The sequence below is a fragment of the Macaca fascicularis genome, chromosome 13 (genome assembly GCF_037993035.2).
Source record: "Macaca fascicularis isolate 582-1 chromosome 13, T2T-MFA8v1.1".
Lineage (NCBI taxonomy): Eukaryota > Metazoa > Chordata > Mammalia > Primates > Cercopithecidae > Macaca > Macaca fascicularis.
In genome coordinates this window covers 77,616-99,028 of record NC_088387.1, presented here as the reverse complement: position 1 = coordinate 99,028, position 21,413 = coordinate 77,616, and the positions used below count along the sequence as shown (strand labels likewise).

At 49.9% G+C, this 21,413-nt stretch overlaps 1 protein-coding gene across 1 annotated transcript in view; it reads right to left on the bottom strand.

Annotated features, from left to right (window-relative positions):
• Positions 1-4,839: 4,839 nt before the first annotated feature.
• Positions 4,840-21,413, bottom strand: part of LOC135966929 (uncharacterized) — a 42,936-nt gene continuing 26,362 nt past the window's right edge. Inside the window, exon 5 of the mRNA XM_074012523.1 lies at positions 4,840-5,249. Within this exon, the coding sequence (XP_073868624.1) occupies positions 4,897-5,249 (353 nt within the window). The 3' untranslated portion in view covers positions 4,840-4,896. The remainder of the gene's footprint in view (positions 5,250-21,413) is intronic.

The following is a 21,413-nucleotide window of genomic DNA, read 5'->3' as shown; positions in this document are numbered from 1 at the left end:
ACACACAAAGAGAGAGCCACTTCGTCCACGGACCACAACAAAAGAAACGCTAATGAGTGCTGACGACACGCTGGAGTCCAGGGCTCTGGGTGCAGCTGGGACGGGGACACTCAGGGTCCTACTGTCCAGATGGGAAACCAGGGTGGAAACACCAGGGAGCCTGTCCCAGGGTGCAGAGCTAGTGAACAGTGGTTCATACTGCGACAATCCCAGCTGCCAGGCTCTGGGGCTCCTCGGGACAGAATCCTGTTGACTTCACTCTGGGGTGCTAGAGGCAGCAGCATCCCCTAAAGGCACCTGGAGAAGTGGTGTTACCCTCCATCCCCTGTCCCCGGCGTTACCCACCATGCCCCTGTCTCCGGCGTTACGCTCCGTCCCCCTGTCCCTGGTGTTACCCTACGTCCTCTGTCCCCAGTGTTGCTCACCATCCTTCTCACCTCCAGGCCCCTCTCCCTGTCCTCCCTCATTTTCCTGTTCAGCCAGAGCACATCACATGTCTCTTCCCTTTTCAAGAGGCTCAGCTGCACCCAGAGGCATTCCAGCCTATTCGGGATGGGGCACACACCCTGGGGAAATGCCAGCACAGGGCCGGAAGGGCCTGAGACCCTCTCACTGTCGCCCAGGAAGGATGGAACAGCCCACAGTCACACTGATTGTCAGGCAGGATGAAAACTTCTGTGTCCGAAATGTTCTTTTCACTGGAACGGTTCGGACCATTCGTGAATGAATCAGTTAAATACCAGCAAGTGCCATTCCCACTTATTCTCTGGCTACAGTTTTCCACCCACCAGCAACCACACTCCTAGGAATTATCCCTAACGCAGAATCAGCGCCTTGTGCCTTTAGGAAAACCTCTTTCTCTCCAGCTTTGTCCTCCTTCCACAAAAGGTGCCTCTGACTGCCTCAATCGCCGTACCAGGATTTCACTCAGCTACAGAGGAAAATCTGCTTGGGGGTCAGAGGTGGGTGGTCCCTGCATGGGCAGCAGGTCTGTGACATCCTCCGAGGAGCCTGGCCCAGGCCTGCCTCACACGCCAGGACTCTGCCTTCTGGCTCTCGGGCCCCCGAAGCTGCTTTCCCTCCAGGTGTCATGCCCCGGGCAAGAAGGCCGGACAAGGGCCCAGGGCTGCTGTGGGTCGGGAAAGCCTCCTGAAACCTCCCACTCCAGGAACCCCATCAGCATCCCAGCATCTGGACCTGTGTCACCAGCCGCTCCGCCGTGCAAGAGAATTGGATTTTCAGCTGGGTGTGCTGCTTCCCTAAACAAAGCAGGGTGTTGTTACTCAGGAAAAAGGAGAAAATTGGCATCTTCTTGGCAACCCCGCGACATCCAGCCACCGGTTCTCACCACCCCAGAGATGTCCATCCAGGGCAGATAGTGTCTTCAACCAAGCGCCACTGACCCAGAAGTACAGTAATTAGTACACTTTCACCAGAATCACCCACTCCTTCACCTTTATACCCAAGAAAAACATGTTTGCCAGGCAAATTAGATGTCCAGGAGGTGTAAGGAAACTCCAAGCCTGCTTTAAGCCTCAGACTTTTGAGACCGTTGAGGGCTGTGCGCACAAGAGCAAGGCTGCACCCGAAAGCTCTGCTCCTGCCGGACATCATGGACAGACCACATGGCTTAGCCACATGGACCCTTCCAGGACTTCACGAGAGGGACCTCCGTGGTACATGCAATGATGTGCACTTCGTTCAGCCTCGAACAGACCACGCCCTCATTACAGGGTCGGTGGTCCATCTCCTGCCTCAGCCCCCCACCTCACCGAGGGTCTGTGTCTGCATCTGAAATAACTTTGCTGTTTTACCTGGGTACCAAAATGCGGCATCGCGATGTTTAAAGGTCTTTAAATATCAACACTCCGGGTGCAGTCCTTGTCACTTTAATGCAGTCACTCGATGCAGGCCTCACTCACAACTCTGAGGTAGCTCATACCTTCCCTACCTAACCAAGGAAGAAACGAAGGCATGGAAGGTGCAGCTCCTAAGGAGCAGATTAGGATTCAAACCAGTGATCTTCGTCACATGCTGACCTACCTCTCAGGGTGAGATAATGTTGAAAATTAACCAGGTAGAACAGCGTTCCATAAATCAGCTGGAAATGGTCCTTGTGGATGGGCCTGTGGTTACTCCCTGAAGAACAAGACCATTAGCCCAAAAATCCGCCTGTGTCACACTCAAATGTTTACATATACAATTATTTTTAAAATAACCCAATCAAGCATCTTCACAGTCATTTAGAGCCATAAAGATTGTCTGCTTCGCTGACAATCAACCCAAGACCTCTGTTGGCAAAGGGCACGGTGCCAGGTCCAGAGAAGGTGGGACAGAGACACAAGCAGGAACCTCTCCATCCCTGGGAGCCTCGCTCTGATGGGTCCGTGAGGACACGGTACAGACCACGTGGCACAGGCAGACGGCAGGCCAGGAGAAGGGGCTGCATTGCCGGGAGGCAGTGCTTTGAGCTCTAATGGATGGAACACTGCTAACCAGTGAAGGTGGAGAGAGGGCACCCGTCTGAGAGCATGTAGAGGCAGCAAAGCACAGCCAGCCTCGGGGAACCAGAAGCCACAGGGGCATCAGGTTGGGTGCTGCTGTCTGCCGGCCACCGGCTGGGGGACTGTACTGGGCCTGGAGGGACATCCCTGACACTCCCCACCAGATGCCAGGGGCACCCACAGCCCCAGGTGAGAACCACGGATCCCATGGCGAATGAGGCCAGCCTGTGAAAAGTGGGGCTGGGACAGCTCTGTACAGCTTAATAGGAAAGTTGGGTTCTATTTTGTGGGGTTTTGGTCACGCCGATGGCTAGTCACGGCTGTCCGTCAGGAAGTGATTTGAGGACAGACTAGAGAAGGGGCTGCCAAGACCAGCAGAGCATTCACTGCCTGGGTCCAAGGAAAAGGAAATAAAGGCTGGCGATGTCACAGTGGGGGGGAGCACAGAGCGAAGGAACTGGTGGAGACACAGGGCTGGCCCCGCACAGGGCTTTGAGCAGCTACCCGGGGGTTGTCCTATTAATTCTCCTCATGGCCCCAAGAGGCGGCTGTGAGGATCCATCTCCTGAGGACAGAACTGCTCCAGAGCCACACAGCGAGGATCCACAGAACCAAGATCCGGGCCAGCTCCAAAGCGGGTGAACTTGACCCCTCAGCCATGGTCCTAAGACAGGGATCGGAGCCCCCTGGACACACAGACACAGGAACTGCAGGAAGGGGAAACGGATGCCCCGGACCAGTGGCGGGACCCAGGGTTTCAGCCCTCCAGGGCCACTGGGACCAGCCACTGCACAGGTGGACACATGATGCTTTAACTCGCGCTGGGGGAAGGAGCCCTCACTCTCAGGGTGGAGACCGCAGCTCGATCGGGCCGGCCTCCCTGCTGGGCACAGCCTGAGCCACACAGGATGCTGAGGTGCCCCAACGTTGGGGTGCTCAGAGCCACTCAGCTGAGATCGTGGTGCTTTCTGTAACCACCCTCGTTTCTTCACGGTATAGATCTGGACTCCATCCTTTGCAATGTGTGAGGTTCTAGGAAGAGGCTGGCCAGCTGGGGAAGTGTCCTGGGCTCTGTCCCAGTGATGACGAACTTGGCTCCCCACAAGGGCGGCCTGTTCACCACAGTGACCCCCGGGGACCACGCCTGCACCCACCTTGCTGAAGATAATTCACTTCTCATCCGTGAAAGAATAAAGCTAGACTAACTCAATTTCACACTCACTTCCAACTTTAACAACTTGTGTTAGGAAATCAAAGACAAGGACTCTGACCACGTCACAAACCCAGGAAGCAAAATCCGAGACTAACGGAATGATGCCACCTTCGCAGTTCCGAGCTTTACTAGTTGTTTTTCTTTTCTGGCCTGTTTTTCTCTTTTGGTTTAAATAATTAAAGACCCTCGTTGACAAGAAAAAAAATTCTCTATGAAACTAAAAAAAGTGGTTCTAATTAAACATTTAAACATTCTTCCATATGCTTTATAAACAGTTGAAAGTACAGCTCTACTTAGTGTTAAGTACTTTAACCAAATGAAAGGTTAATTATACAGACTGGCAATTATAATAAATAAGGCTACATATTCATGGTATCATGAATAATTAATAAGAACCATTTGATTTCATTCAGACCAGGGATTCTGTGCTAATAGGCTCTCAGCTGTCTTGAAATAATGGTGAAATTTTAAAATTACTTTTGTACTTAAACATGTCCCCAAAGTGAAGCACAGCGGCTAACATCCATCATGGTGCCCTGCAGAGCGACCCACCCTACTATGGCCGACACCCTGATTCCCGAGGGCTGCATCCCGGGGCTGTACTAGTGCAGAGAATGTTCAGGAAACAGACCAGGTGGCAGGAGGGGGTCTTGTCCTCAAGGAACCTCATGAGTCTTGCTAGGGGGACAAACAGCGAGAGAATAAAACCAGCAGCCACGGAATCCCGACAGCGATGCTCAGGCCTCGCCATGCATACCCCCTGGCTGGCACCTCCCTGAGACCCGTCTGGCACAGGCAGTGGCAGGTTCCGGCCCTTGGAGCGCAGGGATGGCAGCGCAGGGCCATCAAAGCGGGTGGCATGCCGACAGCGGCTTCTCCGCAAGAGCTCCTGGCTCTCGGGGAGCTGAGGGCTCCTCAATGGGAATTTCTGGCTGAGCTCCAGGGGAAAGCGGGTGGGAGGACCGTCTCCTCTGCCCCCATCTCCTCTGCCCCAACCCTGGAAGAGGGTCAGATATCAATGCTAACTCTTGTGCTGACTCAATTAAATCAAACAATTCAGAAAACAAACTTGCTTTAAGTATTAATTTCCTAAAAAGAACTAACATGAATTCAAATAATTCACATAATTAAAATGATTTTAATTGTTAATTTAATTAAAACATCTCCGTTTTCACAGCATCATGTACCCTGGTACTTTCTCCTTATTGCATTTCCCATCTTCCAGGGCAGGTTTCCTTCCACCCAGGGCAGCAGCGACTCTGGTGTCTCGGGTATTCCCAGGCTTCCGTCAGCCCCTGGGGGGCTTACAGTTCTGCAGCGGTCTCCATCCTCATTAATCTGCATAAGAACATCCGTCCGCAGGGATGTCCTGTGGCCCCGTGGCCACATCTGACGTGCAGCTAAACGCTGGGCGTGTCGCCTGGTGACAGCAGATGACACAACTGTGGGCAAGGTAGCACCTCTGGGCGCCGACACTCTCGATGAGTTTTTTACAAGACCATTCTTTAATGGGTGAACCCTGAAAGGAAACACTAAAGATTGTTTTTAACTATTTTTATATCGAGACAAATCTTTGTCAAACGTTCACTCAATGCTAAATGTCACTTCTCCAGCCAACCCCTTTAAGAATACCTAAAACTTAAGACTGGAATGACGCTTTCAAACACATACTCTACTCATGCATTCCCGGGAGCAGAGAGCAGCTTAATGTTTTCACGCTACACAGGCATGAAGTTTGGCGAAGGCATTTTAATATTTTTACCTGAATATTTTAATAAAATCAAAAGATCATTTTCACTCTAATACTCTACTTAGAATCTAATTTTCCATTAAATAAACAGTCAATGTTCAGTAACCCACATGCTGATAAACTTTTGAAAACTTTAGAAAGTATTAAGTATAATCAAAGATTACTTTTAATTTTCGAGCTGGTAAGAGCCTGTGTCAGGGAACAGAGTTGAGATTGAAGAGATAAAAGCACGATGATTTTCTTAAAGAAAAGCGAAATTCGTAAAAGAGACCAGGTGATTATATAAAGAAACACAGAATCCGTTTTCAGAAATGGCAAACATTGACCACAGAACACCAGTGTTGCCCGTGATGAGAGAAACAGTTAAAAGGAAGAATTCACGGTGGCCCAGCATAGATCAGGTGTGGGAGGACAGAGACGTGATGAAATGATCCTCCTTCTAACTTCCCAGAAAGGCACAAATGGCCAGCACTGTAACTGAAGACCACGCAGGCACCAGTGTGAACTCAGACTCCATGGCCAGCACCGTAACTGGAGACCACATGGGCAATGGTGTGAACTCAGACCCCACGGCCCGCACCGTAACTGGAGACCACACGGGCACCAGTGTGAACTTAGACCCGACGGCACGTGCCTGGGCTGCTCCAGCCACCACCAGAACCTGTTCTGCAGCTGAACTGGAAGCTGATTCTGGAAGGAACTGAGGAGCATGAGGACGAGATCCTTCTACCTCAACAGGGATCAATTTTTTAATGATTTCTTTCTTTTAGAAAACTGTTAATAAAATACTTTGTTCTAAAATGACCAGGATTTCAGCAGCCTCTACATTCCTTCATGTCAATCAAAGCTTAGGCACGTGGGTTACTTCACTGTTCGCGACACCCTTTTGAAATAAAACCCGGGGCCGCCTGTGTACCCAAGAGCCTGGGCACTGAACATTCAGACAAAACGTCCAGGGCGAGAATGTTCACGTCCCAGCGGTGCGGTAGAGTGGATGGGGGGAGTTCGAGCCACAGGTGGCCACGCCTCCCCTGCCTCCGGCCAGTGCCCACTGCTCACGCACTCCTTCCTCGGCCCATCCTGAGCCACGGGGCCCTCGCGTAACCAAGGCCACTGCGGTACCTCCAGGAACAAACTGGTTACAGGTGGACTGCTCTCTACGCAACGTACAAAGATTGTTTTTAAAACTGCTCGTCTCTGGAACTTATCCCAGTAACAGGCTAGATTAAGAAAACTGACTAAAAACAGTAGGAAGAAAAACTCACTCTACCCGTTGAGGCAAGAGAAATGCACACAGCCTCTGAAATAACTGCAGAGGAGTTTTCCTGGGTTAGGTACGCGGTGGGGTGACCCTACCCCATAGCGGGGCGATGGCACATGGTGGGAACCAAGGAACATCTCCGAGTAAATGTAGGAAAATGCACTCAACTCCCAAACAGAGAGAGAAACTGCCTTTTTCCTTAAAAGCTTCTCTCTTTTATTCTCAGAAAGACTCTCTTTGGTGTCTTGACTGCTGAAGGGACAAGCCTGTCATCCCCAGAAAGCAGCCCTGGACAGTCTCCAGATCCTATGGCCCTCAGGCCCACCTTGCCTACTGATGATCCCACATTACGAAACCTAATAATCAGAAAAAGCCTCCCAGTCCGCAGCTCACAAGTGACATTTTATTCAGGGAAATGCTAATAAAAACCTGGGGCTCTGTGTAAACGCTGTCCCCTAGGTACTGAGGCTCCACACAGATGGCACACAGGGAGACAGGCCTCACCCCTTCCTGGTGTCCCATGTCTCTCCTCACATTTTATTAGCTGAGTTTTGTGACGGTTTGTTACTTTTAACCTGACTGTCCAAGGCAGCTGCACTAAACTAATTGTCCAGGGCAGATCCACTCATAATGACCATCAGCTCAGAGTTGGAAGTAGCACTGGAGAATGAGGTGGTGTCAGGGCACTATGCTTCCCTGCCCTCTTTTCCAGGGATGCCAAGTAAGTTTCTGCCATGGCTGATGATGTCAGCACTACACTAACATTACTTCAACGGCAGGCCACCAATTAATACTTAATGAACAATGCCCTTAAGAGCAAAACCCCATCTCTGCCAAAAATACAAAAAATTAGCTGGACGTGGTGGTGAGCGCCTATAATCTCAGCTACTGGGGGACTGAGGCAGGAGAATTGTTTGAACCCAGGAGGCAGAGTTTGCAGTGAGCCGAGATTGCACCATTGCACTCCAGCCTGGGCAACAAGAGTGAGACTCCATCTCAAAAAAAAAAAAAAAAGAAAAAAGAAAAGAAAAGAAAGAAAGAAAGAAAGAAAGAAACGATTCTCATGACCCTGTCAACATCTTCAGTTTTTCCCAAGGATAGTGTAAAATTATCACACAAAACGTAAACCCAATTAGATCAACGTTCTCTCCTCACCAATCCATACCTAAATCCATATTTCAAAATGGTCCTCAATTTTTCACAATTTAAGAAGACTGAGAGGAATAACCATGAACAAGCAAGGTTTACACAGACGTCAGTCTTCCCAACTCTCGCTCAGGAGCTCACCCCAAACTCCTCCTGTGGAATCAGCCCGGATAACAGTTCCTGGTGGCCGCACAAGAACAGAGGGTCCCACGAACCCATGACAGACCCCACCATTCAGCCCCAGGCAGAGGAGGGAGGTGGACGGTCACGAAAGACAGAAAAGCAGGGAACTGTGATTCTTCTGAGTTAATGCAGGTGATTGGGCCAAAAAACAAGGCACATCCACCTGTGAATGGGGTGAGCTCCCAGCTGGCTGTGCAGAGGCTGTAGATATGAAGGAACTCACTTCCCTGCACACTGAAGTGCATGAGCATCTCCACATCGACCGCACCTGGGCTCTGCTCGCCCCTCACAAACTAAGATGACAGTGGCTGCTTCTGGACAGAATGTCAAGGACAGATGGACAGACATCCTGGACAGACACTGTACAGAGACCAGGGGCTGGGAAGGGGGAAGCGGCACAGCCTTGGGGCCAGCAGGGGCGAGGCCAGGAAGCCTCGGTGAAGGCCTGCATCTCCTCATCCAACAGAAGCAGGAGGGGCCACCCAGTGAGGGCTGCAGCTGCGGTGAAGTGGCCAGTGGGACATAGCAGGAGGCCGTGGCCAGCCTTACCCCCAGCCCAGGAGGAGGGGCCCAGCTGCGGGCACTGCCCCGGGAGCCAGAATCCTGAGCCCCCAGGGAAGGTGGGAAATTGCCCCTGGGCACTGGGTGCTCAGGCTGGAGGTGGTGAGACCTCGAGGCCCTGCAGTCGGGGAGGTGAGGGCAGAGATGGCCAAACTGCAGCTCAGTGAAGGGCTTTGTCAGGAAAGGCCCTCAGAGGCTGCCTCACCAGCCAGGGGGAGGTTACTTCCAGCCCAGAGGCTCAACAGGGCCCTCGGTGGTGATGCTTAACCTTGTCCTCTGACAGAGGACCATCGAGACAGAGTCACTCAAACCTCTGCCAAGCTCTGCACCCAAATGAAGCTGTTACCACAGACGCTGAGGCAGGTAGTGCTCATCTCAACTCTGTACAAGTGGTTTATTTAGCCAGTTCTCCAAATTCTTAATGACAAACCACACTAAACGTGTGTTTTCAGTATCACCTATGCTCATAGCTATGTATAAAATAACTACCACAAGGAAAACTAGGTGGTGAACCCAGGAGGAGGAAATCCCCACGACGAGTCGAGAGAACACCAACGGACCGTTGGCTCTTCCCGGCTGAACCCAAGAGCACTTGGCTGGGCTCACTTCCGTTCTAATTTCCAGATTTATTTTTACTTTCCCACATTTTCATTATGAAAATGTTCAAACATATTTAAAAAGTGGAAGAACAGTACAACGAGTGGTCAAGTTTTCTCCACGTGGAGCTCCAACAACTGCTAACATTTCGTTAGATTTGCTTTCTCACTCTCTCTGTAGATCAGACAGAGAGACAGATTTGTTTCTTCTCTGGAGCCACTTGAAGGTGAGAGGCTCCTGCTGCCTCACCGAGTCCTCAGGCACACGTTCCCTAGGAATAAAGGCCCCTCTGCAGCCGCAGTACCATCATCAGCAGACAAGAATGATTTCAGAGCATCGTTGTCCAGGTTATGTTCAGGTAGCACAATCGTTCCGAAAACGTCTTTTCTATCCGGGCCACACACTGTGCTGAGTGACTCTCCTTCCCCGTCTTAGTCAGGGACAGCCTCGCACCCCTTTTATCTGTGATCTTCACTTTTCGAGAAGATCATTGCATTGTCCTGCAGAATATCCCCTACCCCAGAGGCATCTGTTTCTAGGGCCATCATGAAATTCCCTACTATGCACCTCCATTCCCTGTAAACAGGAAGTTTCAGTCTCGAGGCGCGATCACCTTCTGTCAAATGCTTCTCGGCAGCTTCCGGGTGAGGCTGCTGCTTCACGAGGGGCGCGAGCTCCTACTCCTGGTCACTGACGGCACGGCCGCGACCAGCACCACACCCCGAATCAGAAACGTCTGGAGGGGCCGCGGGCAGCCGAGACACCTGGAGGTGCGAACGGCACAGGCGTGGGGCAAGAACAAGGTCAAATCATAACGGAACGTCTGATTCCAGACACTTCCACCTGGGTAAGATGGTGACATCTCCCTAGCAAGTATCTGAAGCCAGAAAGCATGACAGAAAATTCACGACCTGCCTTCGTTCACCCAGGCTGCTCTAACAACACACCACAGGCTGGGCAGGGGCTGGCAAATGACACAAGTTCATTTCTCACAGCTCTCAGTCTCAGTCTCAGGCTGGGAAGTCCATAGTCAAGGCCTGACAGGTTTGCCTGGTGAGGGCTTCCTGGTTCATAGACGGCGCTTCTCACTGGGTCCGCACACCATGGAAGGAGCGAGGGAGCTCTCTGTAGTCCCTTTTCTGAGGGCACAAATCCCATTTATGAGACCCTCACGACCTCCTCACCGCCCAAAGCTCCCCCTCCTAGCACTATCTCCTCGCGGGTGAGGATTCCAACTTGTGAATCTTGGGGAGACACAAACATTACAAAAGCCCATCATTTAATTTTTTTTAAAGGCATTTTTGCTTCTGCAAAGTCTCAAGATAAAATCAAAAGAAAGAGGTCTGAGTCAATCCACACAGTTCTCCCAAAAAGGGAAGTGATCAATTGCCACCACTTTTTATCCGAGACCTGCTGGGTGCCCCGGTCTGCATGACTGATTCTAAAACGCCATCCTCTCCTCTGCCACTCAGAGGTCAGAGTCAGTCCAGAGCTTAACACCAAGGCAGAGCTGACTGAATGACACCAGCTAATCCAGTAAGACAAGCCAAGACTCCTGCCCAAGGCCTAATCCTTCCCCCAGGGAAACATGGAAGGGCCAGACACCTGGCAGCCCTTCCTTCCTGCTCTAAAGCCCCAGAGACACAGCGCCGGCCAGGTGTGTGCCTGGGGCAATGCACAGTAACGTCAGCTGGGCACCGAGTCTGAGAACATGTTATCAAGTAAAAATGAAAACAAGACTGCTGAGAAAAGTTCATGCTTAATCACCTCTGGGCTAAATTCTAAATACAATGTTATTTCAGAGCTAGGTGGAAGTAATTCCTTAAAAATATATATGAACAGTGACTAGCAACCAGGGTGATAAGTACTCAATATGTGTTTGATGAATAGATGAATTTTTAAAATTTATGAAAAGAGCACGCTCTATTTAGGAGAATTCTATTTAATTGGATGTCCTAACTAGACAGTGGTTCCTTCGTGCTGACAGCAGAGTTTGTTTCAGTTAACTCAAAAAATGGTAAGTCACTCTAACAGAAAACCAAAAGGCTTTACAGAGAGTCAAATTATGGTGCCAATTCAACCGTGCATGGCAATTTCACCTTAATATTTAAATTCTCGAAGCACCATACTCAGAAAACAAGACATAACATACATAAATGCATCGACTAAAGCACCATCATCTAGAATTTGACAAAGTTTGACTGTGAGTTTCAAGAAAAGGGCTGATGAGGCCAAGAAGTTCCTTCCCCTCTCCCCTTACCTCCCATTTTGGTGACCAACTTAACGCAGAGAAATTCCTGTTTCAGGTTTGCACACATTGGAACAATCCTGGTATCTATTCCCCCAAGACACCAACAGGCTGAAGTCTGCAGGGTGCACATATTGAAAAATCACAGGAGCACTAGAGTGGCGGAAAGAGGTGCCCGTGAAGACGTCATCCTTTCTAAGACAGGGTCTGATTCCGCCTCCGGGCCCTTTTGCAAAAAGCCATTGGTACAAATTCATAGCCACCAGGAGGAAACACGCAAAAGACCCCACTGCCCTCCTGGCTTCCCAGAAGGCCTCAGAAGGATGAGACATGGAGCCTGCGTGCAATCCTGGACCCTCCTCCCTGCATTCAGTTTGACATGTGTCACTTGTTTGACTGACGGAGGTCCCACAATGGGCACAAGGAGACCCGTCAGGTCAAGAGGGTGCTGCCCGGCTCATGGTCCACACATGCGGACCTGTCAGGTCAGGATGCCCGGCTCATGGCCCACACGTGGGGATGCGTCAGGTCGGGAGGGTGCTGCCCGGCTCACGGTCCACACATGGGCATGCGTCAGGTCAGGAGGGTGCTGCGCAGCTCTCAGTATCAGCCACCTATGCACATTCTCCACTGAAGCCACTGCATGAAACCACTGCATGAAGCCACGCTGGAAGCACTTTCTGGCAGGTTTAGGAGGCTCGTGTCCAAGGTCATTAAACACATGGCAAGCTCGCCTTGGAGGCATTTTACTTTGCTTATGACAATGAAGCATTCTCATTGCACTGAATAGAGCACGCTTTCTTGTTCAGTGCCTCGTTGAAATAGGCATTTTGTACCTGTCTTACAGATTACATCAAGGCCCTAATACATTTAGACCCTTGTCTCAGGTACACACAAAGCAGCGGCATCTCTAGAACATGTTTTGGACCACGGGAGGAAACCAAATCGCAGCATTATCCATTGATGTTGCTTAAAGTGTATTTCCAAATGTGTCTCCCGAGCCCGGCCTGTGTTCACGGCTTCCGCTGACCACACGCCATCTGCTGGGCACTCTGTGCACTTTCTCTCACACCCGCCACGTCTGTGGTCCTGTGCCTATCCCGCCACACGTCCCCACGTGGCTAAATCTCCCACACTCACCACGCCTGTGGGCCTGTGCCTATCCCTCCAGGCGTCCGCACCTACCACGTGGCTAACGCACACTTCCTACAGGCGGCAAGTGCCTGAACATCCCCACGGCTGGAGGGGCTTTGGGTAGGTTCTACAGAACCCACAGACAGGCATGGCCACCCCGCCCACGGCCACCAGAGGCTTTGCTTTGTCTCTAGAGGTGCCCTTCGATGAGGCGACATGGCAGATGACCCAGTGTTAGGTAATTAAGACTCAGGAAATCACGGCCGTCTTACCTTTAGAACTCACCTCTCTCCCCAGCACTATATCGCGAAGGGTGGGTCGCCAGAGTTGGGGAAGAGATGCCCAAGGCTCCCTCCTGCCCTGACAAGCTGGGACACTGCTCCCCTCTGTTGGTTTCTCACCGCACCTCAATAAACTGAGCTCACAGCAAGAGGCAGGCATGGGCTGAGTAGAAACACACAGCAGACCCCGGGTGGGCAGGACAGAGGACGAGGGTGCTCGCGGAGACGAGGGTGTGCCCCAGGAAGAACGTGCACGCGGGGTAGAGGGTGCGCGCGGGGAAGAGGGTGCACAGGCCCCGAGAACCTGGTGGCAGCAAGGCCGGTCAAGGCTGAACTCCAACAGAGGCAGCAGCAACGGTGTTGGGCAAGTCACAGAGAAAGCACCACCCAGAGGGGCTGCATGAACCAGCAGCGACCCCAACCCAACGTGCTCATCGGACTGGGCACACGCACACGCTGTGGACACGTGTGAATATGTTCCACTTAACGTGATGTTACATAATAATCAACAATGTTAAACCCACGACTTCATTACATGGCATCTGGCACATTGAGACTTTTTATTCTGTCTCTCTTCCTATACAAAGAAGTGGAAAATAGGTCCAAGATCATTCACAACAAATTATTGCTAATTGAAACAAAAAAAAAAATTCCTACCCTCACCTTGGAGGATCTCAAGGCAACACCTCTTTCTTTGAGGTCATGGTTGGGACCCTCTCCGGACCCCTAGATGGGTCTGAAACTGCAAGGAATCCCCAAATGGGCAGTTTTGGGGCCAGCACAGATGCCAGCCACACATCCAGGCAGGTCTTGGCAGGTTGCTCCGTGACTTCGGCTGGGTCACTAACCTTTTCTTGCACTCAGAACCTGCCAGGAACGAGGGCACTGGCCCGCACGTCTCTGCTCCCAAGGATACATCCCCTATGTTCCGCTGCACTCTGGGTTCCATGCCTTAGATCCCAGGCACCTTAAAGTTGACGTTTCCCCACCAGCCCTCATGAAGTTGATACTCAGATAACGTCCTTCCTCTCCCACCTGGTCAGTACCCGGGGAGAAAGGAACCCGGGTCTCAGATTGATTTTCTGCCAGTCCATCGAAAAAACAACTGGCCAGCAGCACTGGTGCACAGCACTGCCAGGTTACCCGTGACGAAAACAAAGCAAAACGAGATATACTCAAGTCAGCTGCGGCAAGTGCTTCTACATCCCTGCTCCAACAAGGAAAGACAGGAGGCCAGGAGTGTGGCTCACGCCTCTTGTCCTTCCTTGTTGGGTCAGGGGTACAGAAGCATTTTGGGAGACTGAGGCAGGACAAATGCTTGAATTTGAGACCACCCTGGGCAACATAGCAAGACTCGTCTCTACAAAAAAAAAAAAAAAAAAAAAAAAAAATAGCCAGGTATGGTATCGTGCCTGTAGTCCCAGATACTCAGGGGGCTGAGGTGAGACGATCACCTGAGTCCAGGAGGCAGAGGTTGCAGGGAGCCAAGATTGCACCACTGCACTCCAGCCTGGGCATCAGGGTGAGACCCTGTATCAAAATAAAGAAAAAACAAAAAAAAGATAAGAAATACAGGAGACCACTAATAATTCCAAATAGTGCCTGCTAATTTGAAATCTTTTCCAGATATGGTGAAGGAAATCATTTTTCTTCCTACGCCCATTCTAAGGAAACGTTTCTATTTTTCTGCTATACAATGTGGTAACCTGCCATTTCAGATCCTGGCCTCTTTAAGCAGGACTTGCTGGAGTGCCAACAAAGCAGCGCTCTGAAACCTCAGCATCCTCAGCATCACCCTGGAGGGCAGGTGAAGGATGCTGGGCCTCCATCTCCAAAAGTCACACTGGGGTGGGGCAGATCTGGGGTGAGGCAGGGTTTGCATTTCTAGTCTAGGGCCACACCACCCTAAACACGCCCATCTCATCTAACACATACCAGAGGGAGAAGCCACGTAGGGCAAGTCACAGAGCAAGCGTCCAGGCACCAGGTCACCAGTTGTCTATTTAAATGCAAACCCGTCAAACAGCTTAAGTCAAACAGGTTCACCCTCCTAACACATTGGCCAACACAGCTAGTGATAAATATCACTGCTGTTAGACCTTCTGCTCACTGATGACCAGAGCAATGGCCTGAAACATCAAAGCTGAAGGGTGTGTGCCACGGTCAGGGCTCTGAACACCCCCATCCCAGGCCATCTCACACGGGTGCCTTCACTGGCACCGGGGTCTCACAGACCAGCTCCACGCTCACACTTACTGGGACGCAACCACCCTTTCAGCCTTTCATGCATCTGTACCCTACAGCAGTGTTCAAGGGAGGCTAATTTAAGTAAGAAATGTAATACGGACATCTGTGAACTCTTCCTCCATATCCACTGAGTGGCCGTCCAGAAACAGAAATATTAAAAAGAAAAAGAAGATTTAAGAGTCAAACACAGGGCCGGGTGCAGTGGCCCATGCCTGTAATCTCAGCACTTTGGGAGGCCAAGGCGGGTGGATCACATGGGGCCAACAGTTTAAGACCAGCCGACCAACATGGCAAAATCCTGTCTCTACTAAAAATACAAAAATCAGCCAGGCATGGTGGCACATGCCTGTAATCCCAGCTACTAGGGGGGCTGAGGCAAGAGAATTGCTCGAACTGAAAGGCAGAGGTTGCAGTGAGTGGAGGTTGCAGTGAGCCTAGATCATGACACTGCACTTCAATCTGGATGACAGAGCAAGACTCCGTCTCAAAAAAACAAAAACAGGCCAGGCACGGTGGCTCACGCCTGCAATCCCAGCACTTCAGGAGGCCAAGGCGGGTGGATCACAATGTCAGGAGATCGAGACCATCCTGGTTAACACTGTGAAACCTCGTCTCTACTAAAAATACAAAAAATTTAGCAGGGCGTGGTGTGGGCACCTGTAGTCCCAGCTACTCGGGAGGCTGAGGCAGGAGAATGGTGTGAACACGGGAGGTGGAGCTTTCAGTGAGCCTGGATCGCGCCACTGCACTCCAGCCTGAGTGACAGAGAGAGACTCCATCTCAAAAAAAATAACAACAACAACAACAACAAAAACAAAAACACAGAAACTCGTGGAACAAGCCCTTGCCCCACTCCATGTCAGCTGTGCTGTGCCACCCAGGAGCATGCCAAGCTCAAAGAGTCATCCACCTGCCTTGCGTAAACGATGTCAAAACTCAAATCACAGAGACTGAGATTCCCTAGCCCTCGCCATGTGCATGTCACTCACAAGCAGGCATGAGGACCCCCGCAATTCACAGGGAATCCCTCTGGCCATCTGATGACCATCCATTCATAAATAAAAAGCATTAACTCCAGCGGGGTTGCAGAGGTGTATACATCAATACTTGTTAGTGTTCACAAATGTTCCACTTGCGGATAGAGTGACGTTACAGAATTGGGAAGAACTTCACAGACATACGAGGGGTGCATTTAAGGAAAAAGTGTAAGGAAAAGGTGAGAAAATGGAATATGCTAACCTCTGTCTTTTCATCACCCTCTAAATCTTATGATTCCAGTTCTGTTCATTCTGCAGTGAAAAATAACAAGTGATTCACACTCAGACACAAGGTGGCTTAGGAAACTATGGCTGTTTTACAAAGATGAAACAATTTCGAAGATCAGGATTCCATGAACGTACTTACTTAAAGAGAGAAGAGACTGGGAGTTACACACCAACTTACCAAGGCTGTCCCGAAGTCCAGGAGCCCCTTAGGAGAACAGAGAATGTGCAGTCTCCACAGACCAATGCAGGTGGCTGGGCCCAAGAGTGGGGACGGGTAGGCTGCAGGAGGCTTGAAGAGGGAGCTGTACCACCAGCCTCTCGCAGAAATTCCTAATTAAACCCTGACAGCAACTCTGTTTAGTGAATTGTCTCCTGGTAACTAAGAAGAGTGAAGCTGTTGAAAGCCTACAGCCAACCCTCTGGATAACAGTTGAGATGTATTTTAGAGAAGGAAATGATCCTGTCACAATCCCAGTCCTGCCCACAGCTGCAAGCACGTCCTGGGAGTGCGGCTTCTTGCTCTGTCAGCACCAGAGCCCACTGTAGTGCCACACGGGTTCTGCCCGACCTTCCCACTTCAGGGAGTCTGGGCAGGTGCAGCTGAAACACCCAGGGGGCAACCCCCACCCTCACTTCTCAAAAGTACATGCAGAGGCAGACAGAATGAAACACGGCCCCCAAACCTCAGACGTACGGTTCAGCGGCACGGCCCACCATAGAGCCACATGGGATTTGCCCGACGCCCCCAATTCACAGAGTCTGGGCAGGTCCAGCTGAAACAGCACCTGGGGGGCAACCTCCAACCCCACTTCTCAAAAGTACATGCAGAGGCAGACAGAATAAAACACGGCCCTCGAGCCCCAGACATAAAGTTTGGCACGGGCATCTGTGAAACAAGAACAAAAGTCGCATGGGAAAGTGAGCACAAAAATGAAAAAAAATAACAGAATTACAGTGAAGATGGATGAGATGGGGAGGATTGCGAGGAAGTTGAGAAAGGGACTGAGGACCTGAAGGGGGACATAAGGGCTGGACATTCCCGACAAGGTAACAAACACACCTCTGGATGAGGTTGGACATCATCTTCATTATGGAAATAAAGGGGAAAAGCCTGAAAACATCAGTTTCCTACCAAGAAGCAAAAATCAAACTGGCTTCAGATTTCTCCTCTACAACACTGGGTTCCAAAAGATGAGGATGTGGCATCCGTGGGGTCTTGAGGGAGAGCTGGCACAAACGTCCCAGACCTGCCGTCTCCAGAAGCAGCTGAAACAGCCTCAGATCCAGCAAACTCTTGTCTTGAAAAATCTATCAGAGTACACCCCCTTATCAAAGGGACGCGTGGCTGCAGGGGTTGTGGTGTAAGGCAATTTAGAAATCTTACTCCGTGCAGACCCTAAACTTGGGAGGCTGCTGGTCACACCCTGGGAGGACCTCAGCCAGCGGGAAGCCCTGTGCCTCCTCTCTGCTCCATCTCTAATGCCAAGAAACATTTTATGCATAATATTACGTTATTTCCAATTTGTTAAATTGTATCTATTAAGTCCATAAAGAGACCAAGAAAATGTATAAAAACATTGATGACTTCACGGTGGTATTATAATTAATTTTTAAACAAAACATGTTGTCTAAATTTTCCAGACTGAAAAAATACTCTTTTTAGCAAGAAAGGTGCTTTTAAAGTCACCATAAACAATTATATATCCATCCTACGAACGTGGTCTTAAAACAAAAAGTGAAGAGCAAAAACAGCAGAAGGAAGTGCATGAATATGTTGATAACGTTTATCTCTGAATGGGGGCGCTGTTTTGCCTTCCATTTCCCTATGCTTGAAGTGTCACCTCTGTAATGTAATAATAGAGCAAACACCATAGTTGAGGAAACACTGCTGCCCACTAGGACATAAACCAAGTCTCCTCCACAATGCTGCGACCCCAACCTCTGATTTTATCTTTTAAATCAGCTAGGTTCTCTCCCCTAAAAAGAAGCATATTGTATCATTACTCTTTAAAGTTAGGTGACTTAACAGGCATACAGACTTAAACACCTTCTGGAAAGGTGATGTGTCAAGTTTAACTAAGATTTCTTTTGTTCTGAAAAGAGCAGGGGCACGTTCCCAGGTGAGGGGACTCCAGGAAACACTGGCTGTGTCCGATGGGCCCTCACCTGGAGAAACAAGCGCTCGACGCCTCCACCCTCCACCCGGACTCAGCAGGAAAGGGATGCAGAGCTGAAGACAGACTCATCTATAAAAACCCCAACGGCTGTTTCCAGGAGCTACTCACTGTCCCGTGCCGCTGCACCCTGCTCCCCTGTGCAGGTACCGGAGCTGCTGTCCAGGCTTCCCCAGGCTCTCCACGCCTCCTTCCACCCCACGTCAACCTGCACCACCCAACTACCCACCGTCTCTTACTGACCACCGGCCTCAATTCCCGCATAGCCTGGAAACTGCAAAGCTGCCTGGCAGCAAGAGGGGACGGGCAGCGAACGCACCAGCCAGGTGGCACCTGCTCCCACCAGACTGCAGGGTCACAGCCCCTGCCTCATGGAGCCGTTGTTATGCACAACTACACTGGGAAATCAATGCAGCTTTAGCTTTCCTTTGGTGCTAAATTAACTTTATAACACTTGGTTATAACATACATTAATTTTTACAGCAATTACTAAAATAACAACTCATAATGCATTCATTTACCATATTCAGAAAAGCAACTGAAAAACCAAACACACAGCAGAATTTTATAGGACTGTAGTAGTTTTTGTTAGGTTGTCAAATTATTTTAAGCTCAAAATTAAAGTAATTAAATCTGTGACTCTCAACTGGGGGAGGTGGGCACACACAGAGAGGGGAAGTTAAAATCCTTTTTTTCTTCCAAACCTCACACAGACCCACTCGGCTGGTCATTCCCATTGCTGGAATTATGTCCTGTTCCTTAGGTTAAAAACAACTGCCTTCATGCCTATTAAAAATAATGTTTCTTCCTTTCCTGAGTGATTGTGAAATGAGCCATGGTGGCAAGGTAGGCACGAACCGAGGGAAACTGAGTCCATGCCCACATTTGATGGTGGGCAAGAACAGAAGGAAATTGGGTCCATACCCACATTTGATGGTGGGTGAGAACAGAAGGTAACTAGGTCCACATCTATATTTGATGGTGGGCAAGAACAGAGGGAAACTGAATCCGTGTCCACATTTGATGGTGGGCAAGAACAGAGGGAAAGTGTGTCCAAGTCCACATTTGATGGTTAGCAAGAACAGGGGGAAGCTGGGTCCACGTCCACATTTGATGGTGGGAAAGAACGGGGGAAACTGGCAGATATTCAGTGCCACATTTAAAATGATCATGGCGGCCAGGCACAGTGGCTCATTTGTGTAATGTAAGCACTTTGGGAGGCCAAGGTTGGCAGATCCCTTGAGGTCAGGAGTTCAAGACCAGCCTGGCCAACACGGTGAGACCCCTGTCTCTACTAAAAATACAAAAATTAGCTGGGCATGGTGGCAGGCACATGTAATCCCAGCTACTTGGGAGGCTGAGACACAAGATTCTCTTGAACCCTGGAAGCAGAGGTTACAGTGAGCTGAGATTATGCCACTGCAATCCAGCCTGGGTGACAGAGCAAGATTCTGTCTCAAAAATAAAAATAATAAATAATAACAAAAGAAAAAATATATATGCATTCCTAGTCCCTTGGAGCTGCAGCAACAAAGCTGGTGATATATTTTGGGTGTTTCTAATCAATGTTTTCCATGAGCTACACTGCAAGTCTCAACCTTGACCCTGCTACAGTAATCATCTATTACAAATTAAAACAAGAGCCATAACTCTGTCTCCTACTAAAATATTCTAACTGAGACATGTTAACAGAATACATTTCTTTGGGTGAGAAAGTATCCACCAGGGTGGGGAACAGACGGCCCACCGATTGTGCTGTGGCCCTAACCACCAAGGACTCATGAATCATCCACAGCAAGGCTGGTGACTCAAAAAGAACACTAAATTGCTCTTTGACATCAATTCTTAAACCTTGAGAAACCAAAGTTCTCTTTGTAACAGACTTTAAAAAGGATGAAGTCAGAAGTAGCTCAGCAGAGATGCACCAACTCTTACCTGGGAGAGACACTCCTTGCTAATCACGTCTGGATTAACGGATGTGCTAAAAGCATCTCTTCCAACAGAGACACAAACTGAAAACAGGAATGCCATGAACACCTTCCCCAGATAACCCAGTCCTCACCCATCCACCCCTCAGGAGGTCCCCAGACAAGTCCAATAAGGAAATGACCCCACAGCAGATTCAGGTGCAGGCAGTGAGGGTAGTGGCGTCAGGGAATTCCGCCGTAAACCTTGGCAGCACGCAGGGAGGTGTACCCAGCTGGACAGGTGAAGTCAGAAGTGCAGGATGATCTGGCCATTCCAAATAAGCAGGGCATAACAATTTTGTTAAAATGAAACCCAGCCTTTGAAAAGGCCCGGACTTCCCACAATGTGTGGTATTTATAGTGTGGAGGGCACTGTAGAGAAGTTATCAGAGGGTTCACGACGGCAAGATCCACGGAGGCTCTGCCATGTGCCAGGCATGAGACAACAATTCACACAAAACACCTCATTTCACCCTACACAGAGTCCACAGACTGCTCCACAGTCTCCCAGGTAAGAGTTGGTGCATCTCTGCTGAGCTACTTCTGACTTCATCCTTTCTCAACTGCTTCATGTTTCACCCTACACAGAGTCCACAGACTGCTCCACATTTCACCCTACACAGAGTCCACAGACTGCTCCACATTTCACCCTACACAGAGTACAGAGACTGCTTCACAGAATACTACCAAAGGGGACCATCAAATGATCCCCAAGAAGTAATGAGCGCCTTAAAAGTAAGAAAGCCAACCTCCTCCCCCTCTATTAACTTCCTCTCCTCATTTCCGCAGAACCAAAGAAATATGAAGGGCCAGTGACGCCCCACTGAAGAACGCTCTCCTGGTGGTTACACTCTGTACATAGGGAGAACAACACTGCTCCGT